The sequence below is a fragment of the Aedes albopictus genome, chromosome 2 (genome assembly GCF_035046485.1).
Source record: "Aedes albopictus strain Foshan chromosome 2, AalbF5, whole genome shotgun sequence".
Taxonomy (NCBI): domain Eukaryota; kingdom Metazoa; phylum Arthropoda; class Insecta; order Diptera; family Culicidae; genus Aedes; species Aedes albopictus.
The window spans coordinates 375,310,676-375,333,679 of NC_085137.1; the positions used below are offsets into that span (position 1 = coordinate 375,310,676).

The 23,004-nt window shown below is 38.9% G+C and overlaps 2 protein-coding genes across 4 annotated transcripts in view; one reads left to right on the forward strand and one right to left on the reverse strand.

Moving 5' to 3' along the window:
• The window catches only part of LOC109422492 (high affinity cAMP-specific and IBMX-insensitive 3',5'-cyclic phosphodiesterase 8), an 871,092-nt gene extending 862,852 nt beyond the window's left edge, over positions 1–8,240 (reverse strand). For 2 of the 3 annotated variants that reach the window (XM_062852969.1, XM_062852968.1), the window contains exon 1: positions 7,359–8,236. The gene's annotated coding sequence lies outside the window, so the exon portion shown is untranslated. Of the gene's footprint in view, positions 1–7,358 lie in introns of all 3 variants that reach the window. The other variant, XM_062852970.1, reaches the window with a different exon arrangement.
• A 2,796-nt stretch (positions 8,241–11,036) lies between these two features.
• Positions 11,037–21,983, forward strand: LOC115253885 (uncharacterized). Its single transcript, XM_029876684.2, has 3 exons — positions 11,037–11,190; positions 11,252–11,405; positions 21,271–21,983. The coding sequence occupies exons 2-3, from the start codon at positions 11,391–11,393 to the stop codon at positions 21,853–21,855; spliced, it is 600 nt and encodes a 199-aa protein (XP_029732544.2). The 5' UTR covers positions 11,037–11,190; positions 11,252–11,390; the 3' UTR covers positions 21,856–21,983.
• Positions 21,984–23,004: the final 1,021 nt, after the last annotated feature.

The following is a 23,004-nucleotide window of genomic DNA, read 5'->3' on the forward strand; positions in this document are numbered from 1 at the left end:
GCTTCAGTTTGATGGATTACTTAGGTAGTACAGTTCATGGATATCTTAACATAGAATTGCACCTAACCAATCTCTGCATGAGCAGAATTTGTCATGAGTTGACTGATTGGCATGTGTCAGACGACGAGTCTCCATTTGACCTTCTTTGCACTTTTGAGTGTTCCTTCGCAAAATTTGCGTATTCAGGCGTCCCTGCTCAACGAACTAGGAAACCTGTACTAATTGGTTGCGACCACATTTTGTGGATAACTCGCTTCCATTGCTACTCCAAGAGAGTTTCATTTTGGTTTTGTACCTACAACGGCCTCCATTGTGGCATACCATAACTATTGCTTCGAAAGAAGCTTGTCCTCTGCAGTCTGTGCGGACTGCAAGAGGTATTCCTGGATGGAACTCTGATCTGTTCAAGTTCAAAATATCTTCGGATAAACAATTCTTTTGTATAGTTACGAATCTCTAGCTTCCGCTTGAGAATTATAGCTATATAATCGACTTAGTGGGCCCTAAAAAGCTCTGCTTAATTCAAATCTTCAGAAGGAAATGGGGTTTTGTCCTATTTTTCTGCAGAGGGATTTGAGTATTTCAAACATGTTTTGAACTCTTGTAGTTTTCTATGGGGTATTTTCATGGCGTGAAATTACTCTGTACATAGTTTTATCCCGAAAGGGTGCGTGCGTTGTATAAAGATGGAATGAGTTTCAGATTTATCTGGTTACCTCGTTCTTTTTGAAATACTTGAAACGCATTGTCGATTATCACATCTGTGATGTTCGCCTGGCTGACATGCCTACTTATGTGAACTCACATGCCTCCCAATTTGGGATGTCCACAGTGACTCTTTTACACAAAGTTGTATATGTTTTCAAGAAAAAACTCGCTCAAACGTAGGTTTTGTGATAATTTCTTGAATATTGAGGATGCTTTCGATGACGTGCCTTTCAATGTCATATTGAAAGTCGCATGACGTCACAAGCTACCTCCAATGAGCTATAGGCTCTCTTTACGCATATGCGTTTTACAGTGTCCTTTTCAGGGCACTGAATAAACCCATTGTGGTATGGGCTAAGAGCTCTCATTGCGTTTATGCGTTCATTCCCTCTTTTAGGGTACCCCTTCCTATTTCATCGCCTTTCCCTTTCCTATTTCCATTCCATCCCTTGTCCCATTCTCCATCAGGTAAATGATGAAATAGGCTTATATGTATGGCGATGGCACAAATGTCCCAAATGGAGGATAACGTGCCTCTGGAGCCGGCCTTCTGATACCTGATACCAGTAAGGCAGCGGTTGGCAAAATTCTTCTGAAGCTTAAAACGTTTGGATCAGTGGTGGATCGCCCTGGCAGAGGCAGGAAGCGGAAAACGGATGCGAGAACGGACACCAAGATCATGCGCGAAGTCAAGAAGAACCCGAAGGTAACTGTCCGCGAGATTCAGAAAACCCTTCAGTTATCAGTTTCCGGTCGAACTGTTCGTCGCCGTCTCGTAGCACAGGGGTTGAACAGCAAACTTGCCCGGAAGCGCCCATTTATCAGCAAGGCAAACAAAGCCAAACGGCTTAAGTTTGCTAAGGAGCATGCTGATAAGCCCCTAGAGTTCTGGAAAACGGTTCTCTGGACGGACGAATCAAAATTCGAGCTGTTTAACCGAAAGCACTTTATTTTGCCTATCAGTGTAAGTTATCATAATACAAACTGCAAGTTTTAAACTGATTGGATATTAGAAATTTTACCATTAAATAATGTACATACATAAAATTGAGGGTCCACTAAATCGAGGTAAACCTGTAAATAGATGCTGAACCTATCGGAAATCAAAACAAAGCACCCTCAGCATGGTTTTGATATTAGAATATTTGTATTTCTATTAAAATTTGCATTTTAAATATTAAATTCACAATACACGTGCGTTTACAACATGAAGGAGGATCGAAGTAGTCTGTGCGCGTTGGTGGACGCATCGAAAATTTTGGCTGTCAGTATTTTCGCGTTCGTGATTTTTAACTCGATTTATATAGAGGTTTTAAAAATTTTAAACTTAAGCCTATTTAAAGTCGTTTGAAAAACTCGCTACAACAAACAGCATCTAGTCAAAGTTTGTTACACAAAGGAAAGCGATTCGACGTCAGTGAATTCAACAGTAAGAAGAGGAGCCCGCATTTGAAGAAGTTGGATGGATTTCCTTCCACACGTTCTGCTGCGGATTGGCGTCAACAGAAAGCTGCCCGATTTCTGACGAGATGGAAAGCTCAACGCTGAAGTTCAGAGATCTCGATTCCCAGGAGGAAATTTTCTGATTGAGACCGGAATCCCCTGCTGAGACGACATGGCCAATTGAGGACTTAAAATCTATGCTTGTGCAAGATCGGTAGCAGAAGATCACTCCAAGTCATAAGAAAATATTCCAGTTTGGTGAGATCTAGCCACAGGTATACCTCGATTTAGTGGACATTTCAGTTTTTGAAATGTCTATAAAATCGAATTTTACATAAAAACGAAGCAAAATTTTTTATTTTATTTTTATTTATATTTTATACCAAAATGTACCAAAACATATAAAAACTGCATGAAAATTGAGTTTTCGATAAAAGGCTCGGAGTTTTTGGCAAATTTAAGTAATTCTCGCTAAATAACGAATAAACCACTATCTCACTATTTTGTTTCGATCGAAATCTTTTGCCTCCAAAATGGTTGATTGAAAAGCCAATATTTTGAGCAATGGACATACACAATAACGCTATTTGCGTGAATGTCCCAAAAAATTGAAAAAAATCAGAAATGCATTCAAGGCAGAGTGTAAAAAATTCGAAGAATGAAAGTGAAGATTGACATTCTTATTTTTTCATTCATGTCTATGTTACGGTCCATGTATGGTATTGGTTTATTAGGAATAGTCCTAAGTGAAAATTGTCAGTGACAGACAAATGAACGAATAAGTGAGAAAATTCATTCACCAAAATTAATTTTATTTTGATATCTCAGTTGAGAATTTTCAAAACTCGCGTTGAATTTCACTCATTGAAAATGAAAATTTTAAACTCTGAATGAAGGATTCCTTTGAAAATGCCTCTGAGGATTTGTCTACCCTGGAATTTATTTACGAATGGCTTCATAAATTCCTCTAGAGATCCCATCTGAGATTCCTCAAGGGGTTCCTGCGGAAATTTAGTGATTCGTGACAGCACTTGATAGAACGTGGTTACTGGTTGTGCTGTATTTGTCGAACGATCTTTCTGTATGAATAATGTAGGCTTGTGCCGCTATCTATTCGGTCGCCTTTTGTTGCAATTCTGAGGTGTTAAGTAATATTAAATGAACCCAGAATTTTCAACTCTATTACGACGGCCTCCGAATAAAACTTCTCACCACAAGTCATCATGTAACAGAATATTTCAGAAAATCTTCCATACGTTCCTTCAGAAGAGTCACAAGGAATTATTTAACGAAATTTGACATGAATTGCTTTACCAATTCCAATACATGATTTTTTACAAATCATTTCAGAGATTGTTTGAGAAATTTGCCCAGGGATTACTTCAGAAATTCCTCTAGTTATTCAGTCATAAATACCTCTAGGCATTCATTCGGAGAATCTTTTGAAGATTTCTTTAGAAAATCTTCCAAAATTTCTTCACAAATTATTGTAAAACATCTTTCTATTTTTGTTTGCGGAAACTTGTCCGAGTATTCACCCAAAAATCCTTCACGGATTCTTTTAAAAAATCTTCCATGGATTCATTTGGGAATTTTCTTCAGAGATTTGTTTAGAAATTTCTGCTTTTCTATAAATTTCACAAAGAATTCTTTCAAAGCATCTTCCATGATTTACTTCTGAAATTCCTATATTTTTTTCTACAAAAATATTCATGAATTTGAGTAGAAATTCCTTTAGGGATACTAACAAAAATACTTTCAGAGATTCCTTCAGAAATATCTTTAGATATTTGTTCAGAAATTTTCCCAGAAATTCCTTTCAAAAAACTTTTAGCCATGCCTTCAGAAACTATTTTTCAGAAAATATTTCAAAAGTTCCTTCCAAATTGTGAACTGGGGTTACTTTGTAAAATTTTCCATGGATTTCGCCAAAAATTCCCGTTGCAAAAGGTTTTTTGTAGGAGTACTTCCAGGGATTTCTTCAGAAAATCGTTCAGAGATTTACCTTTTTTTCGAGACTTTTTTAGATTTTTATTCGAATTTTTTTTCGGAAATTCCTTCAAGCATTCTCTCAAATGATTTCTTTAAGGATTTATCTTGAAACATTCTCCGGGGTTTGCTTTAGAAATAGCTCCAGGGATTTTTTTTAATCTGAATTTCTGTCAGAAAAACTTCCGGGGATTTCTCTAGAAATTCCTCTAGCGACTCCAGATTTCCCTTCAGAGATTTCTTTACAAATTTCTACATTACTAAGAAAAAAAATCCACACATTTTCGATTCATTTTCATTTATGAACTCTTGCTGAAATTGATCCTAGGATTCGTTTAAAAAATCTTTCACGAGTTTCTGAAAAAAAATCTTTGGAAACTGTTCATAGATTTACTTCAAAATTAATCCAGGAAATCCGAAAGAAAAGCAATCAATTTTTTTTTCACAAAACCTTCTAGGGATTCCTCTAGACCCGTGGTCACCAAAATGCGGCCCAGGAGCCGCACATGACGCCTAGTGCTCTATGTTTCCGTAGAATTTCTTACAATGTTTCTCATGGATGTTCTTCTACTCCCGAAATATTCAAGAATAATGTGTTGAATGTTTCACAAATCAGTCCAGGTGTTGCAATACAAGCAGTTGAAAAAATAGGCTTGAGGATCACTGCTCTAGACTTTAGAATGTCATTTAGAAATTTCTCCAAGAACTCCCCAAGAAAGTGTTGCACGGATAGCTTCCAAAAATGTTTCTTGATCATAATATCTTGGATACACGCTCAGAAAACCGTTCTGATAAACGTGATCAAACAAACGCGAATATGAGAACAAGCAAATATACACCGTGAACTGGAACTAGTTCCAGCTGTCAATATGGGCGTTCTCGATACCGTGACATCTAGTTCACGGTGTACATTTCTTATTGTTGTTATCGTTGCTATGCATAGTTCCCGTTTGTTCTCGTTGCCGTGATTGGGAGTTCACGTATATCGGAACGGATTTTTTGCGTGTAGATTGTTCCAGAAATTCATCTAGGAATTTCTTCGGATTTCTTTAACAGAGATTCTCTCAGAATTTTTTAAATTCATTCATCTAGAAAACCTTCACGGAAGTTTTTTAAAAATATTCCATGATTTGTTTAATATGATTCACAGATACATTGAGAAGCAGAAACTCAAAACTTCTTCAAATTTTCTTTCAGAAGCCTTCGAAAGAACTGTCTCCAAGGACTGCTTTATAAATTCTACGTGGTTTATGGGCAGTCACTTTTCTTTTGATTTGTGCAATTATTCTTCCGTGCGAACACGTCGGGGCCTTGCACGAATATAACAGTGAAAGAATTATGTCGATCTGTTGACCCGTTCCCGACCCTATTCGTGACATACAAACACCATTCCATTTTTATTTATATAGATTTTCTTCAGATTTTTTTAAATTCCTTCTGAAATTTCTTCAACGATACTTTCGGAAATATCTTTAAAGATGCTCAATATTACTAGAATTACATCAGAAATTTCGGCAGGGATTTCTTCAAAAGTTGTTCCATGGATTATTTCCCTTCAAGAATTGCTCAAGCGGTTCCTTCAAAGATTCCTCCAGGAATTTATCCTTGTTAATGTACACATGAAGGGACGCTGAAATCGGGGAACCTTGACTTATTAGCTCTGATTCTGCCATGACAGCACTAGAAATAAATTATCACACATCTTGTCAGTGTGGAGCGGACCTGGTGTGGTGGTTAGAATACAAGACTATCACGCCGAGGACCTGGGATCGAATCCCACTCCCGACATACTCACAAAATGTGAGTTCTTCTTTCGGAAGGGAGGTAAAGCGTGGGTCCCGAGATGAACTAGCCTAGGGTTAAAAATCTCGTTAATACAGGCAAAAAAAATCTTGTCAGTAATCAGCCGAAGCATTACAATGACCTTTTTATAGAATTTGCTACAAATTTTGGAATTCAATCAGCAGGCATCTACCAAAAATATCAAGAATATAATACAATTCTCGGTAAGGTAGTCATAAGAAATGTTGAAAAAGTTTGTTAGAAAACTTTGAGGGAAAGTCTGGCGAATGAGCAGTTTGCATGCATCTGTCAAAAATGTTGTCATTGTTAAGGGATCTGTAAAACATATCGCCAGAAAATCACCCCATATACTCTCCTCATCGTGATCATCGACAAAGCCAGGGAAATTCAGAAAGGGAAGTATGAGATATTATTTTTATATATTTTTATTTGAAGTGCTCCGCGAGTTAATAGGCTGAAAGCCCCTGCATTATAATCCATCATGAAACAACCTGCAAGTTTCAAACTAAATTAATATTAAAAAATTTACCATTAAAAAATGTACATAAAATCGAGGTAAAATGTACTTAAAATCGAAGTACATAAAATCGAGGGTCTATATAATCGAGGGTCCACTAAATCGAGGTATACCTGCATTTTGATTTTATAATTTTTGTTTTCAGGTCAATTCAGGTAAACTCAAATTTCAATATCTTACTATATTTGTAAATACATATGCCAAATATCTGCTTTTTCGCCAAGGAAAGCTCCCCATTGAACCCTATCCAATTTTCAACTTCAGATATCTATGAAGTGGGCCAAGTTCTTGAACATATTCTGAGTAGATATCTAATCAACATTTCCTCCCCATCCCCGCTGATCGTAAGGACCTGGCCAGGTGTCGAGAGTTCGTTAAATTAAAGGTTTGTCAAGTCCCAGGCAACTTTTCTTGTGCATTAAACGTTTCTATCGACAGCCACCCCAGGATGTGTACGGTCGGCTATGCTATGCTATGCTACACGTGCGTTTACAACATGAACTTTAAAATGTATTGATTTTCTACATTCAACATAATCTGTGAAAATAAGCTGAAATCAATACAACAAATTTCAGTTTGTTCCACTGGAACCGGTTTATTCTGTACTGATTGTCCCCTAATAGCGACCAACAAATTCAGGTCCCGTTTTGCGCAAACAGCAAACCGACCAGTTTTCGAACTTTTGTGCTTCATTTCGCCTTGTTTTTCCCACCGCCTCCAGTAGAAAGCGAAAACGCCAACCGGACACGTGAGCCGCTTTTAACGAGTTTTTCATTGTACTTTCGGGGGAAAACTCCCCGAAGCTTTAAATCATTTTCTTCGTTCGATTCGGCCGGGAAAACCATACAGCGCTTACTCTACAATTGGACCAGAAAAAATAAACACGAAAAGTGCGAACCTGCAAGATCTCCTCGTTGCGTTGGTTTGCTGTTGCTCTTTCAAGTGTAGCAGCGTGGTAAGAAAAAAATCTCGATCAGTAAACATTTAGCCACAAACACATGACTGCACACATATAGATACTCCTTTCCGTCGTCTTCCCCCTTCAGCCAGACGGATTCTTCACGGTTCGATGTCTCTTCTTCCGCGCGCGCGGGAGTAACTATGCAGTTATAGCTAAATACACTTCGCCGCCGTGGCCACACAACACTACCCAGTAGCACATACGAGCTGGGTGATAATGAACCAGTATAAGAACATCCCCAGAGACCGTGTAACACACTGCAGTACTCGTCGTCGGCTGAACAACTCACACACGATCGCACATTCTCCGGCTCAAAACTAACGTCACAAGTCGTCTTTTCTTATCGCAACCGTCCCGCTCAAATTGCTCGCTCGCTCCCTCCACCCACAAACGCAGACGAACTCGCGAGACAAGAAAAAGTTTACACAACTCGCGAATCCGAAATTAGGTCCCCGAAAAGCCGCGACGCGCGAAATCTCCAAACCACTACGCAACAACAATTCACAATGGAAGATTCCACTACAATACAGGCGGATGATTCAAATTTTGGAATCGCGGACGACGACCACCCTCGGAAATCGAGGAAATTCGCGCACTACCAATCAGTTTATGAATTCTTTGCCACCAGCAAGGATAAGCAGGAAAGTCCGGTCTCACGTGGAGAACCGTGCAGAACCGAATTATCGGAGCGATCCAAAAATACTGACTGGCAGCGACGTCTTCGACACTCTTGGCAAGTCGGAGCAACAGCATCGACGACGCTTCGCGCGCGCTGCCGATTCGGACGGAGCTCCAAAATCCCGTGTGTAGGAGCATCACACAACGAGCAAAGTCGGTCGACCGCCCGCCGCCGCCACCGCCAGGAGCAGGGCTATCTGTAGGTAGGTAGCAGATGAAACGAGGGAAATGAGCGCCACCGCGCGGACACTCACCGCCGAATGGAACTCGCGCAGCAGTAACAACACGGTTCTCACTCTCTCAGAATCCCGTCCAACATGCCGCGTGATAAATTCGAGCAGTAGTCGGATGTGAACATAATACCACAGACAAACAGACGTAACACTACGAACATTTTTCGATTCAAATCATAGTCCCGGAATCCTGTTCGCCCAATACTAAAAGGACTGAGTTTGGCCGACCATGAACTAGGTGGCGGTAGTGGGCAAACGTCAAACTCCAACAAAAACGATGCGAACGCCACAGGTGGGCAGTTGGCCAACTATCAAATCTTTAAATAGACCGTTAATTCGGTGTACGATGGGAAATGTCTGAGTGTTACGTCTGTTTGTCTGTGATAATACATGAAAAATACAAACATACAAGACCTTCCATATCACAGAAGAGTGGTGTGGAAATCAACCACCTGCTGCTTCGGCAGCAATTACCCACTGGCACAGTATAGTACCCTCGAAGGGACTGTGTCAAGTGGCGGGTGGCATACGGGAGTAGTGGGAGTCACATCTACCCAGGTAACCACTAAGCATTTGAATAAGCCGTGTATCAGCCCGTGTTACGCATTTAAACTGCTTGCTGCCCTACATAAGCAGTTCGAATGCATAGCTGCCTTGAGTTAGCATAAGCTGTGCTGCTCAAAAGCTTTCGGCTGTTAATTAGCATTTCAACTGCTTGAAGTGGTTTCACTTCGGAGCATACAGAATGCTGTTCAACTGCTCTTTAAATGCTAGGAGCAAAAAGGCTGGGAGATATGTTACGCATTTGGCAACACATTTTGTCTCTCTCTTACAGAGCCTATGCTTCTGTTTACAAATTTGTGCATCTTATTTTTTTCTTCATTTTCCCCTACTCATCCAAAAACACCAAAGAAAACATTACTACAGCTGGATTGGATTGGGAACTTGTCCATCAAAAAATCACGCAATTATTTATCATTTCGTCGGAAAATATGTGCCGAATAGCTTGGTGGATGCTTTGGTGGATCATAGGATTGTTTGAAAGATTTGATTTTGGATGTTGAATCTGAATCTGAAGCTGTTATCGAATCATTCTTTATATTGGCGATTAAATCAACGCACGCCACCGGGACAGCTTTAGCATCGTGGATCAGGAGCAACAGAATCCGAAGCAGATATGATTAATCAATTTCCGGATCGTAAGTTCAAACCTACATCACTACAAAAATCAGCAAAAAAGTATCACCTAGCACCGGCTGGAATATGGAAGGACGATGAAGCGGGGAATCAGGCTGAGAGAACGAGAAGCAGACGCAGACGTCAATCTATTTTTGTTTTTTTTTTGCTCGACGAGGCGTTACGCTTCTTTGACATTTCGTCACGACGTTCCTAAAGGGATAGCACTAAGACAGCCCGTTATTTTGCCAAAACCTGCTGTGAGGTAGCACTATAGGCGCATATACGGCTAATTAGCATTAAACGCCTTGTCGTAAAGGCTACTATAATGCTGAAGGAATGCTATTTTAAATGCTTGCTGGTTACTTGGGTATCTATCGAGAACAGCAGGAGTTCAGTTTTCCACGGTCGTCGGCGCCATGCACTGGCAGTGTAGGGTACCTACACAACAAATTTCTTAAACAGATTTCAGCAAAATGGATTACTGAAACTAAATCGGCAATAAAATTTTTTACTGAAAATCAGCAACCAGGATCCATGAAATTCATTAGAGGGATTCACTTAATAGCGTAAACTGATTAAACGTCGCGATCACCAAGGCAATCTTTGATTAATTCATTCGCAAAATCATGAAACATTTCAAATAAGCATAAAATCACGGCTTACGCAGCAATTTAATCTGTTTAGTGAGTACCCCTATTCTATTTCTTATATAAATCATTACTTAAATTCCGTTTTATAAGTTAGATGTTATGAAAATCTTTAGTTTATTTGGCTGAGTGTATCAAAAGTTTGTCGAAAAAAAAATTGCAAATACGCCTTCATGATTCTAGTTCTAGGAATAAAAATGTGAATATCAATAAAAACTGCGTGTAAATTACGTAGGGTATTTTACCATTTGGGCAGGTGTACCTATTTTGGGCACTTGCCGCTATAACTAAGTCAATTTAAAACAGATTGATTTGAATTTTTGTACAGAGTTAGATACTGTACGTGCCTAACTCTATACAAAATTTCAAATCAATCGGTTTGAAATTGACTTAGTTATAGCGGCAAGTGCCCAAAATAGGTACACCTGCCCAAATGGTACAAGACCCTATTTTTCGAACAGGCCAACTTGAATGTGTAATTTGATCCGTTAGGGTTCGTTCAAATATTACGTAACGCTAAGGGGGAGGCAGGCGTCTAGCACAGCGTTACGTTTCATACAAATTTTCAAAATTTTCCACACAAAAAGTTGTTACGTGAGTGAGGGAGGGGGTTTAAAATTGGCAAATTTTGCGTTACGTAATATTTGAATGAACCCTTAGCTTTGTTTTTGTTTGTTTAAAATTGACTTAAAATTGGTTTAAAATTGGCATATTTTGCGTTACGTAATATTTGAATGAACCCTTAGCTTTGTTTTGTTTGTTAAAAAAACGCTTGCGTACACGCTCGGTTGAAGCGTTCGTGGTTGGGTAATAATGAGTAAATTGCTGAACTTATTGAGAAACGCATTTCAACTTGTATTTGGCAGCCATCAGCTGTCAACCAAAACAGCTGTTGTGTTGTAATCCTTTGTAATCCAGGTGCTCTGCTGACCGCTGGTTGTTCGAAATAAACATTGTGTGAGGACCACGAAAATTTGTGAGAAATTATATAATCACTTCACAAACTCGGTAGTCGCAAAACTGTTTTTGCTGGTGAGTATTTACCGCGCTAGAAGTTTTATTTTTTAATTTACATTGTCTTTTTTAACAACAGTTTAAGTTTGCCGATCCGGAACCCGGGAAGCAGTGCGGTGCGATTCGCATTTCTTGGTGTTAATATCAAGCTGCCTCGTTAACGGATAGTTCCCGACTTGAACAGCACAAGATCCACGGTCATTGCAACAGTTTCCGGAATGTTAACTCGATTGGTAAGATATTTATGATGCCATTTGCTATTTGTAAACGTGCACTCAAATCTGTCACGGCATGAACCCGAGCTGACTCGGTTAGGGTGTTGGTTCTCAATGTTTAGGAGTCGCATCGAGTTTTTCAATAAGGACTGCGCTGAAATGCATTGGACATATTCTACCGTGACCCAGTGGCCCAGTGGAGAATTTTCCGTTTGACGAAAAGTTTTCCCCGACTGGAGCGGGAATCGAACCCACACTCCGAGGCTTACGAGACACTTAAACGACTGACGCCGCTAACCGCTCGGCCACGGAAGCCCAGCATTGAACAAAATTCTGACAAGTCGGTCGATAAATAGGCCAATTGTTGCAACGACGCTTATGGGAGCTATACACAGGGAATCGCCCGATTAAAATTAACAACCTATGCAATCGGCTGATTAGTATGCTGTTGTAGGTCAATTTAGTTTGTCTATATCTTATCAACCGACTAATCCGTTAACTTGATCGGTTTTCATTGGAACACCCTAGTTGATCTGGTGATTAATCGATTCATTCCTGTGTTAAGCTTTCATAAGCGTCGGTGCAACAATAAGCCGATTTATGAACAGACTTCATCGGGACAATGTTTAATGGGGGCCCTGACGGTCAGGTTTTTCATTATAAGTCATAAATACGACCGTAAACTTACCAAATTTCTTTACATTCGAATTCCTTGTAGAATTTGCAATATAAATGTTAGGTATCTGTTGAACATTTAGTTTTCATTGGTAAAACTTTGTAACGTCACGCTAACACTTCCCATTCAAACAAGTTTTTCCAATAAAAACTAAATGTTCGACAGATTATACATATACGTAACGTTGTAACGTCAAGGATTAGGTACTGTAGAATATGTCATATGAAATTTAATTTTCTATCGCTTTCTTCGCCATGCACATAATAAAATCTGCAGGCTAAATAGAAAGCATTAGAGGAAAATGGGACAATATGCACTGTCTGACAAGGGACGAATGACCTTCGGGTTGAAGTCCCTCGAACCCAACAAAAGAAGAAAAAAAGAAGCACTGTCGACGTCGGCTTTTGGCCCAAGTGCTCTGGCCAAGTGAGTTTCAATAAGCATTATTGTTGCTATAAAAGAAGATTGTTCCGAGCATCCGTCCCGAGAGTTGTAGCTATACAATCGATTTGGTGGGCACTTAAAAACTCTGCTTCCTTCAAATCTACAGAGGGATTTGAGTATTTCAAACATGTTTCAAATACCCACTCATTTGCAGTTTTTCTATTAAGTGTTTGCATGGCCCAGATTCGGATTCAGCGGCCCAAAATTTGTCGGAGACACATCAGTTTGTTCTTGAAACAAAAAAATGTTGCGCTGTGTTATCACCAGGGTTGTGCAGTTTCAGGATGGTCAATGTCGAATGACACTCGCTCTAACCATCACTTCATACGACAAACGCAGTCCATCAAAACATAATCGATTCACGCAAAAGCCGTTCAAGCCAACCCTCGTTCAATGCAGAGTCAACCACATCCAACAGCAGCGATCGTCTCTTGTTTTCGAACCACACGATGAAACACCGAAGCGAGTTTTTGTTCTACGCTTTGCATTCTATTCATAGGGCGTGCTATGTTTGTGTTTTCTGCGTCATGCAATACTACTTAACAAATTGACCCTCATCCTGGCATTTTCAGGCGAGAGTCACCCAGCAGTGAGTGACATAGCTCTGCGTCGGAACGACGGTTAAGAAGCGTTCGGCTACTCAAGAGATTTGCAGAGAAAGAGCGTGGCGGCGGCAGCCACCGTATCAATGCGTTCGTCTCGAATGTGTTCGATAGCAACATAGAGACGGTCGGCTGTAGCGTTGATGGAGGAAGAAGGGCAATGTTGATGTTGCGGCTTTTTTGTGTTATGATGGTGATAATGCACAAGACTGGTTATCACACTCGTGATGTTCGTTGAGCTAACATGCCTATTCATGTGAATGCACATTAGAGTGGATCATCGTTTATATGGAAAAATGAAAAATTCAATGGTATCCCTTCAGATCGAAGTTTTTTTGATCCCATTCCAGGACCCAAATAAGTGTGCAAAATTTGGGCACGATCGGTTATGTCTACGTTTTGCGCATCGCGTTTGAAGTTTGTATGTGATTTTACATGGGAAAACACACTTTTTTGCATTTCTCACATGGCAAGCTCGAACTTTTCTAAAACTATGTAACCCATGAAGTGAAAACATAGGCTAGGGTGTCCTGAAAAACTTTGTCGAAAACCGCGAAGTGATCTGATGCTTATAAAAAAAGTTATAGCGTTGGCATTGCTTGCCGAAACAGCATGATTTTGTTGCTATTGTTATTCCTTTACATGTTAAAACATAAACACATGCATGCGGTTCGTTGGTTATAACTATTTTTACAAGCATCGAATCGTTTTGCGGTCTTCAACAAAGTTTCTTAGAACATCCTAGGCTATCATTTTACAGTATCGGTTAAATAGTTTCAGACAAACTTCTTCCACTTATGACAAAAATGCAAAAAAGTAGGTTTTCCCATACAAAATCCCATACAAATTTCAATTGCAATGCGCAAAGTGTAGAGGCAACCGATCGTGCTCAAATTTTGCACAGATACTCAGGACCCGAAACGGAACCAAAAAGCTTTGATCTGAGAAAACGGTTCCGATGACCCACGCTAATGCACATGCCTCCCAAAGTGTGGATGATTACAGTGACTCTTCTACGCAAAGCTGTATACGTTTTTAAAAAAGCACTCGCACAAAGGTAATTATTAGCGTGGGACACAAAAATACATTTTACTCCTGCACACTTTTTGAGCTCCATTTTGGCCCCATATCAACTGTGCAAAATTTCAGATCGATCGGAGAAACTATATTTTAGCGCCAGCCATTTTAAGTTTTCATACGATTTAGTATGGGGAAAATCACTGTTTCAAAGAAAAATCGCCACAGGTTGCCCCTTAACCCCTAAAAATAAATCGATAAATGATTTCTGTTAGAAATTTTACGAGGAGCCAACCCTCCGAAGACCGCAAAGCGATCTGAGGTATGTGGAAAAAGTTATTGACTGAAAACCGAATGGCATGCAAACGCTGTTTAACATGTAAGGAATAACAATAAATAATAAAATCTCGTTATTTTATCGATCGGGTGAGGCCTTATAACTTTTTCCACGAACGTCGCATCGATTTTCTGTCTTCGGAGGTCTGATTCCTAGTAAAGTATTCTACAGAAATCATTCGTCGACTTATTTTTAGGGATCTAGGGGTGACTCCTAGCGATTTTTCTTTGCGGGAGTAAAATTTCCCCATAGTAAATCGTATGAAAAACTAAGAATGGCGGGCGCTAAAATATAGTTTTTCCGATCGATTTGAAATTTTGCACAGTTGGTATGGGACCAAATTGGAACTCAAAAAGTATACAGGAAATTGAGTTTTTCCATTCTTTGTATTTTCCCATATAAACCGTGTACCAGGCTAGTAATTATGTTTGCTTGAATGATTGCTTGAATTTTTGAGGATGCTTTCGATTATGTGCCTTTCAATTTCATATTGAAAGTCGCATGGTATCACAAGCTACATCTATAATGAGCTATAGTCTCTCTTTACGCTTATGCGTTTTACAGTGCCCTTTTCAGGACACTGATCCGTTGTGGTGTGGACTACACGCAGACAAATAACCAATGAGATAGCTGCTTGGGACTAACATGCATCTTCAGTGTGTGGCTGTTGGCGCTTTTCTAGTTTTAGGCGTCAATTGCGCCTCCTACGTCTAGGTGTTGTTCCATGTTGTGAATGAATATGATTAGACCTACTGATTTATCCTTTGTTGCGTTCTGTTTATTCCTGTATGGAGTGGGCTAAAAGTTTCTGATCCCTGATGGGGTGGAGACGCGCGTCAGGGTTTCTTTTATTAGATTTGTTACCGTATAGAAAAGTGGTCGATTGTGCGCGAAAGTTAGTGTTTATTGATCCATTGTCAAATCACCAACCATAGGTAACTCCCAGACTGACAATGTACTCTACCCTACTAACAAAAATTCCTTTCTGAGACAAACGTGGAGATGCTGTGATTCTCGGTCTTTATAACAACGTTTGTCTCTAACAATCCCTCCCATTCTCGATGATCGTAAGGATGTGGCCGACGCCGTTACTGACCTTACTAAAGTTGAGAGCTCTCGAACTGTGTACATTGAGAATGGTAAGCTAGTCCCAAGCCCCATTTGTTCTTTGTGCAATTTCGATTGCTCTGGTCAATCACGAACTAGCAACTACGAATTCAAAACTAACAATGGGGCACGTTCGATGTAGTACTAGATTTGTAGTAATGAGCTGAATTTTAGTATGGTGAGAAGGTTAATTCTCCGTTTCTGCAATGAAATGGTACAAAAAGCGTGGGTATTATGATTTCTTGCCTAATTTGATGCTGTTTGAACAAAACTTTGGATTACTATGTTGTGTATGTTGCAAGAAATGGAGAAAACAACAACACTGTTGCCCAAAGTTTTGCTCAAACAACATCAAATTAGGCAAGGAATCATAATACCTACACTTTTTGCACCATTTTATTGCAGAAACGGAGAATTGACCTTCTCACCATACTAAAATTCAGCTCATTACTACAAATCTAGTACTTCACCGATCTGTCCTATTGCAAGACCCAAAAAGCAAGCTTGCTGAATTGTTGTTTATTAATGGTAATGATAGCTGAATCAAAATTATGCTCTACACATTACTGTTTAAATGATTTTTCAGTTGAAAAGACTGAGTAGTCAGTTCGACTTTCCTCATCGGTATTAACAATGATAAATGAAAACACTTTTTAAAAGTTTAATAATAATTTTATTCGGCATGCATTGATTTTCCTATACAAAACAGTTTAACGAAACACTTCACCGTCCCAAGCAACGAAAACTATTTTAAAAGAAATTTAACTAATTTAGTGTTTATTTCAACCTTAAAAAGTGCGAAAATAGCAATTTTTAAACACAATTTAAGCATCGAAGAGACAAAGAGCAACTAATCAGTTGACCTGTATGAAATAACATTTTTAATAAACTTTTCATTATGCTATGGGGTGTGATTTGTGACCATCCCTATCGCAACGCTTCGCACGAATTGGAGAGAGAAGTGTAGAATAAGAAATATAGATTGACAGCGCCATTCGAGTTGCGCATTGCGAATAGTAAACATGTTCTAACGAGTAGAGAAATAAAGTAGTTGATAATATTCCCGATCATTTTATTTTGTACCGCTTCCGTCCACCACAATGCTTTGATTTTTTTTTTTGCAACTTGTTGCAACTTTGCGAGATATCCCAGGGGGCAGCGAAAGCCAAAATCCCCGTAGCTCACAACAAAAACACGTCCAAAATTGTTTGTGCTGTAAATCGATGCATTACACAATTTCTTACTGATTTATTTGCTATCTTCGCGTTGTCGTGTAATTTCGAACGATTGCACGCTAAAATTTTGATAACCTTTTGCTAGTTTTACACGTTTTACTTAAGTAATAACTTATGGTAATGATTAATTCGCAAATGTCGTTCACATCCCAGATCTGTCAGAGTGCCCAAAAGTGTCAATTTCCCAAACATGTCAAATTCATGTGGACTACGGCTCATCTATTCGTGGTTGACGTCCGCGCTGCCCCGCTGAGATATCCCATTAATGATTATTTTTCATAGAAAAACTTGAAAATCACAAAGAAACAATAACAATGTGGCAACACTGTCTTCAGAAAAAAGATGCATAATAACATACGGAAAAAGTGTTTAGAACATCAGAAGCCATGAAAACCTCCTTCAAGAAAGATATAAAAAATTGATTTTCAAGGTTTGAAGGGGTTGTTCATACTAAATTTATTATAAATATACAGTCAGGTCTTTTTTTACGCGGTTTTCATTGAAAACTCCATATAAAAAAAAATTTCATCGTCTTATTTTTGCATGATTCGTCGAGAAATGGTGAGACTTTTTTTACGCGGTTTTTCGAATTTTAAACTGAGTTTTTTTTTTACGCGGTACGTATCCCCCGCGTAAAAAAAACCTGACTGTATCTATATCGCTCATTTCAAAAGATAGAGAAAAAGTGTCTTCGGAACATGTTTCTGCATGATATCATCTACAACTTTGCCGAAGACATCATTTAATTATCATGGCTAATGTAGAAAATAGATTGTTTATCCAACTTTTGAGTAAACTTATCAAAAAACAAAACTTATCAAAAGTTTCTCCTAAAAATATGAACACCACATTATATTTTTTTCACATTTTTACATTCCAAATGCCCACGATCGTGTTTTTCGCGATTTCAGCGACTGTACACTTGTCTGCTTCTTATAAAGCTGATGTATAAATAAACATATGTTGCTGTGCAATGTACTTTTCGCTTGTCTAATAAACGCTTTCAATTCGTCATACTTCGACTCGCAACCTTGTTCAGATATGTAATGGTTAAAACTGTCTCGTCAACCAAGTTATCAAAGAACAAACATTTTGAATAAATCACTCAAAAGAAAATAGAATAGAATTATGTAGTTCAACATTGAGTGCCGAGAGACGTTATCAAGGTAAGGTAATTATGGGGCATTTATGTCTGTAACTAGTTAAATTGTTCCTTGGATATTATTTTTTTTATCTTCCGCAGCAGTTCAATTGTACGAGATGCTGATATATCAGTGCTGCCGTGTTTGCCGAATATTCTACAGTAACCTAGATAACCAAACGGAATTCAGAAGTCGGCACATTTCAAGTATCTCCAAACACTTCTTGCTAAACATAATATCAATATTCTCAAAATTGCTTCACGGAACTCCGAATGAGCATGAGTAGATTGCCCAAACAGATATTGTGAATGCACCATTTTATACCACATATTGCCATAGCTTTATATAGATCGGTACTGAATGATAGGCTGATACAAATTTAATTGTGACTTTTTGTGAAGCCTGGCGAATGGACAGTTTGCATGCATCCGCAGAAAATGCTAAGAGATCTGTGAAAAATATCGCCAGAGAATCACCCCATATACTCACCACTCATCGTGATTATCGATAAAGCGAGATGAAGTCAGAAAGGGAAGTATGAGATTACGGTAAACTTATAACACTAAATATGTCATGAGCAGTGAAGAGAATTGTCAGATAAAAGAGGCACAAAACAAGCAACAAAGAAGGCGCAGCGATTACTCTTCATCCCAACTGGTAACAGATAATGACATGATCTCAAATTTTTTGTTGCAGACAAAACGGCAGCTTATTTTGTTGCGTACTTTTCAACTTGTGAACAATCAATTATTATCAACCCAAAATCGAAACTTTTTTATGATACATCTTCAGCAGCGTTGCAGTGTTTACCGACTCAAAGTTACCGCTCGAAAATCCCAATAGGGGTAGTCGGGGTGTTTGATCTCGCACTGTCGCCGGCGTCGTCGTTGGCTGCTTCTAGCATGCAGAGCGTGTGCAGAAGCAGCCCATTGAAGAGCCACCGCTTTGACACCGCAGCAGCCTGATCATGCGTCGGGCTCCCTATATGCAGCAGAGCAGCGCACGGCTGCTATTCTTCTATTCACTTGATTTGATTTGTATATTGTCCGTACTATCGCTGTCGCCTATAAAAGCGACAGCGTGATCAATGTAACTTTAGTTGTAAGCAATAGAAACACCACAGAGCAGGAGCACTGCCTCTCTGTGGTGCGCCAATAAATCGTAGTTGAAGTAGTACGTCGTCGTCTTGTCTCCGGGGCAATATAAACACAACGTGGGGCCTTTTCAACCGCTGGACGAAACACGGGGTAATTTGGCCAATAGTGGTAATCACGTTCAAATGTATGCGTGTCTCTTTTGTAGATGTAGTTGTGAAACTTGGGGGAAAATATATGCACTCTTACCCCGATTGTTAGTTTTATCATTATTTAGCCGTTTTACCCAAATCAATTGGGTAATATTTTCATATGCAATCTGAATAGCCTTTGAACTGGCGTGCATTTTTGTGTATGGAAAAATTCAAGCTAGTGTTCGTGTGTTGAAATGTCACTTATCTCTATGGGGCAATATGAGCACCTCATGAAAAACACATAAAATCTAGTAATTTCTGTAAATTCGCCTTGCAGATCTAATACCGGCTTGATATTGAAGTAATTGAGACGTTAGAACGATGTACTGGAAGTTCACATTAATTTAGAAAAATAATTTTCAAAAACCTTGGCCAAATTACCCCGACGAACGCAAACCAAAAAAACCACATAAGACTCATCTTATTTAAATACCTTAGATACCTTTAAAACTTATTTACTTTCTATATATTTCAAGTTGATACTATAGGATTTGATGCACTATGATACATATCAAGTTTGTGTTTCATTATGTGGGATGAATTCTTCATCAAAAATCGGGTGCTCATATTACCCCGTCGGTTTAAAATCGACCCAAAAACACAGCTTTTTCCAATTTTTTTTTTTTTTTTTTTTTTGACATGTAAACACAATTTGACTAAAATTTTCACATCAATAAAGTTTAGTATTAACAAAATCATTATGGTTATACGATGTGCGGAAGTTTAAACCTTGCTTTCTGCATTTTTTGTTGACTTTTCCTTAGGGTGGCCAAATTACCCCGATTTACCCTACAAGGCTTAAAAATCTCTAAACTCGTGCTGCATGATCTTTATCCTATTTGTTTCAAGTTGGGACAAACCTATGTCGCATTGGGTAGAATGTCGCAACAAATTCAGGTTGCAACATTGTCGTTTTTGTTGCGCGATTGTTGAGTTTTGATTCACTGGTCATGAGGTATGCTTCGGCGTGGTGTTTTCTATTGGGCATTTTTATACAACTATATTGTACAGTACGCCTAACCATAATTTCACATCACTTTTATATGGAAAATCAACAAATTGTGACTTTTTTATACACCGGATGATCTACCCAAGTACTTACCAATACTTACCATATAATATGCCTTTTTTGATAATCACTTCAATAAATGTTAGTATTTTGAGCGAAATATCTTTCTTGATTTTTGGCCCAATCGATGAATTTTTGGGGAATGGATGAAGAAGCTCTCGGTGAAACCTTACCAGTAAGTAATACATTAGCACACTTCTCAGCGCGCATGAGCTCATAAGGCCACGTAACGTCAGATTTAGAAAGATTTCCCTTAGCAACCGGGACTTGCAGTGCCTTATATGGGCGCTCCACAAAACAATTTATTGATATGAAGTGCTCCGCTTGTCAAAAGGATGAAAACTCCTGCATTATAAGTCATCAAATTTAACCATTAAAAAATGTGCATACAATCGAGGTAAAATGTACATTAAATCGAAGTACATAAAATCGAGGGTCCACTAAGTCGAGGTATACCTACCTGTATATTTGGTTTAAAAGTTTTAAATGTAATACCGTTTATTTTTATTTTTCTTGGATTTCATACCTCAATTGTTAAGATATAAAAGTTTGCACGAAGATATCCCACCTAAATCACTCGTATTATTTTATTTTTGATAACAGGTACAGTTTGCATATCTGCAGCCAACTCACAGGTGGCAACATCAGTTTGTAAGCTGTTACCTATTCAAGATTGAAGGAAACAGTATTTGTTCGTAGGTATACCTAAACTATTTTGTTTAGTTTTTCGATGTACCTTAATCTGTGGATTTCACATAAATATGAATGTACGGACAGTTCAAGCAGTAATCAACTGAAAGTCATTGAGGTGGTGATTTCTTCACCTTACCAAAAAGCCTAAAATCTGAGAAAAGAATATGTGGCAAATCGCAGATGGAAACTTCCCAGTTTCGAACAACAGCTATACTCCAAGTCATCGCTGCTGATATACATATATATTTTTTTTTCTTATCAAATTTGATACAGTTCTACAATACATCAGCCAGAAACATCATTCAGCTCTATGAGTTCCTGAGATTTATTCCGATGAGTGCCAACAATATGGATTTACCGGGTCGTTCTTCTGACAAATGCGACAGCGATGAGAGTTTAGTGGTGCTTTTCCAGATGACCACTTCATCATTGGCCAGGACCGATGTCCGTTCCACAAGTTCCTTCGACCCATCAGTAATAGCTGAGCGACAGCTTTCGGAAGGCAGCGATGACAGTATCGTTTTTTGCTCAGACGATTCTGAAGAAGAGGCAGAAACAGAGGACGACAGCTGTGATGAGGATAGCGAAGGCAATGTTTCACTGCAACCAGATTCCGGCTTTGAGGAGAAGAAGGTACAATTCAATCTGCATCCGGAAGTGTACGTGATAAGGGCATGGGATTTCGCGTACCGCCAAGCACGGAAAGGAGAATGGGAAATGGCTGCGAGAGATCGAGAGCGTTTCAAAAAACGGATCCAGGAAACAGGAAATATTCTCAGCTCGGTCTTCGATAAAAATTTGCGTGATAAAGTATATGAAGAGCGGTTTAGCAGTACTACAGGTGGTGAACCAATGTAGGTGTAAGGAAAGTTTCAAAATCTGTATTAATGTTCTTTGTGATGGTTGTCTAACAACTGTATTAATTTCGTGTATACGCCTTTACTATCACTATCGATTAATAATAAACAACATAGATATTTGGCGTAGCTACTTACTTACCCTCTCAGTCCTGTGCGCCTAAAGTGTCTCGAGTAATCCAGGTTCGTTACTGTGTGCCCATGGTGATGCACAGGGCCGACATGAAAGATGTCCATATTGTCTTGGGCGATTGCTCGCATTCGCCATGGCCTGTTCTGCCTCCACTCGCATAACAGTCCCATTTGTGAAAAGTAGGAATTGAAATAAAAACAACATTGAAAGTTTAAAAGCTTGTTTCCTTATAAAACTTTTAAAAATCATCATAATTTGAACAATATTTCGATCATTTCGAAACTTTTACAAATTGTTTTGCCCCTTGTTACATTACTGTGGAAAATATCACGATCACTACAAAATTGTTCAGTTTTGTCAGTTTTGTGTTACATGATACAAAAATCCATGATGAGACTGCTATGCGGGCCGGGTACTTTCAATATAAAATTTTGATTATGGTTTTTGAAAGTACATAGAGGGGATAGACAAAATGATCGGGACAGGTAAAATTTTCATTTTTCAAAGAATGGTCAAACAGCTGTACTGCCGTGAATCGCAAGTCAGTCCCATAAGGACTGTTCATTAAAGAAAGTGGACACCTGTGTTTCAATAGAAAATATAAGTTTATTTTTTATTTAATACAATCAACATACATGTGGCCGAATTCACGTGAGTTTGAACATTTACTTCGCATTTCTTAGATTAGATTCTGCACAACTTTCTCCGTAACATTTCGTTGTGCCGCAGACCAAATTTTCTTGAAGCAATCAGCAGAGCTTGCTTCTCTTCCATCTTTCATGAGATGCCACCTTATTATTGTCCAGTATCTTTAAACAGGACGCAGTTCAGGGAATTTTTGTGGATTTTGCCATTTTTCGACAAAATCGACTTTTTCCGTCTTGAGCATCTCTAGTGTAGAAGAAACGTAATGAGCGGATGCCAGATCCGGCCAAAACAATGGAGGATCCGTATGTTTTCGATATATGGGCAGAAGTCGTTTTTAATGCATTCCTTTATGTTATTTTCACCGTTGAT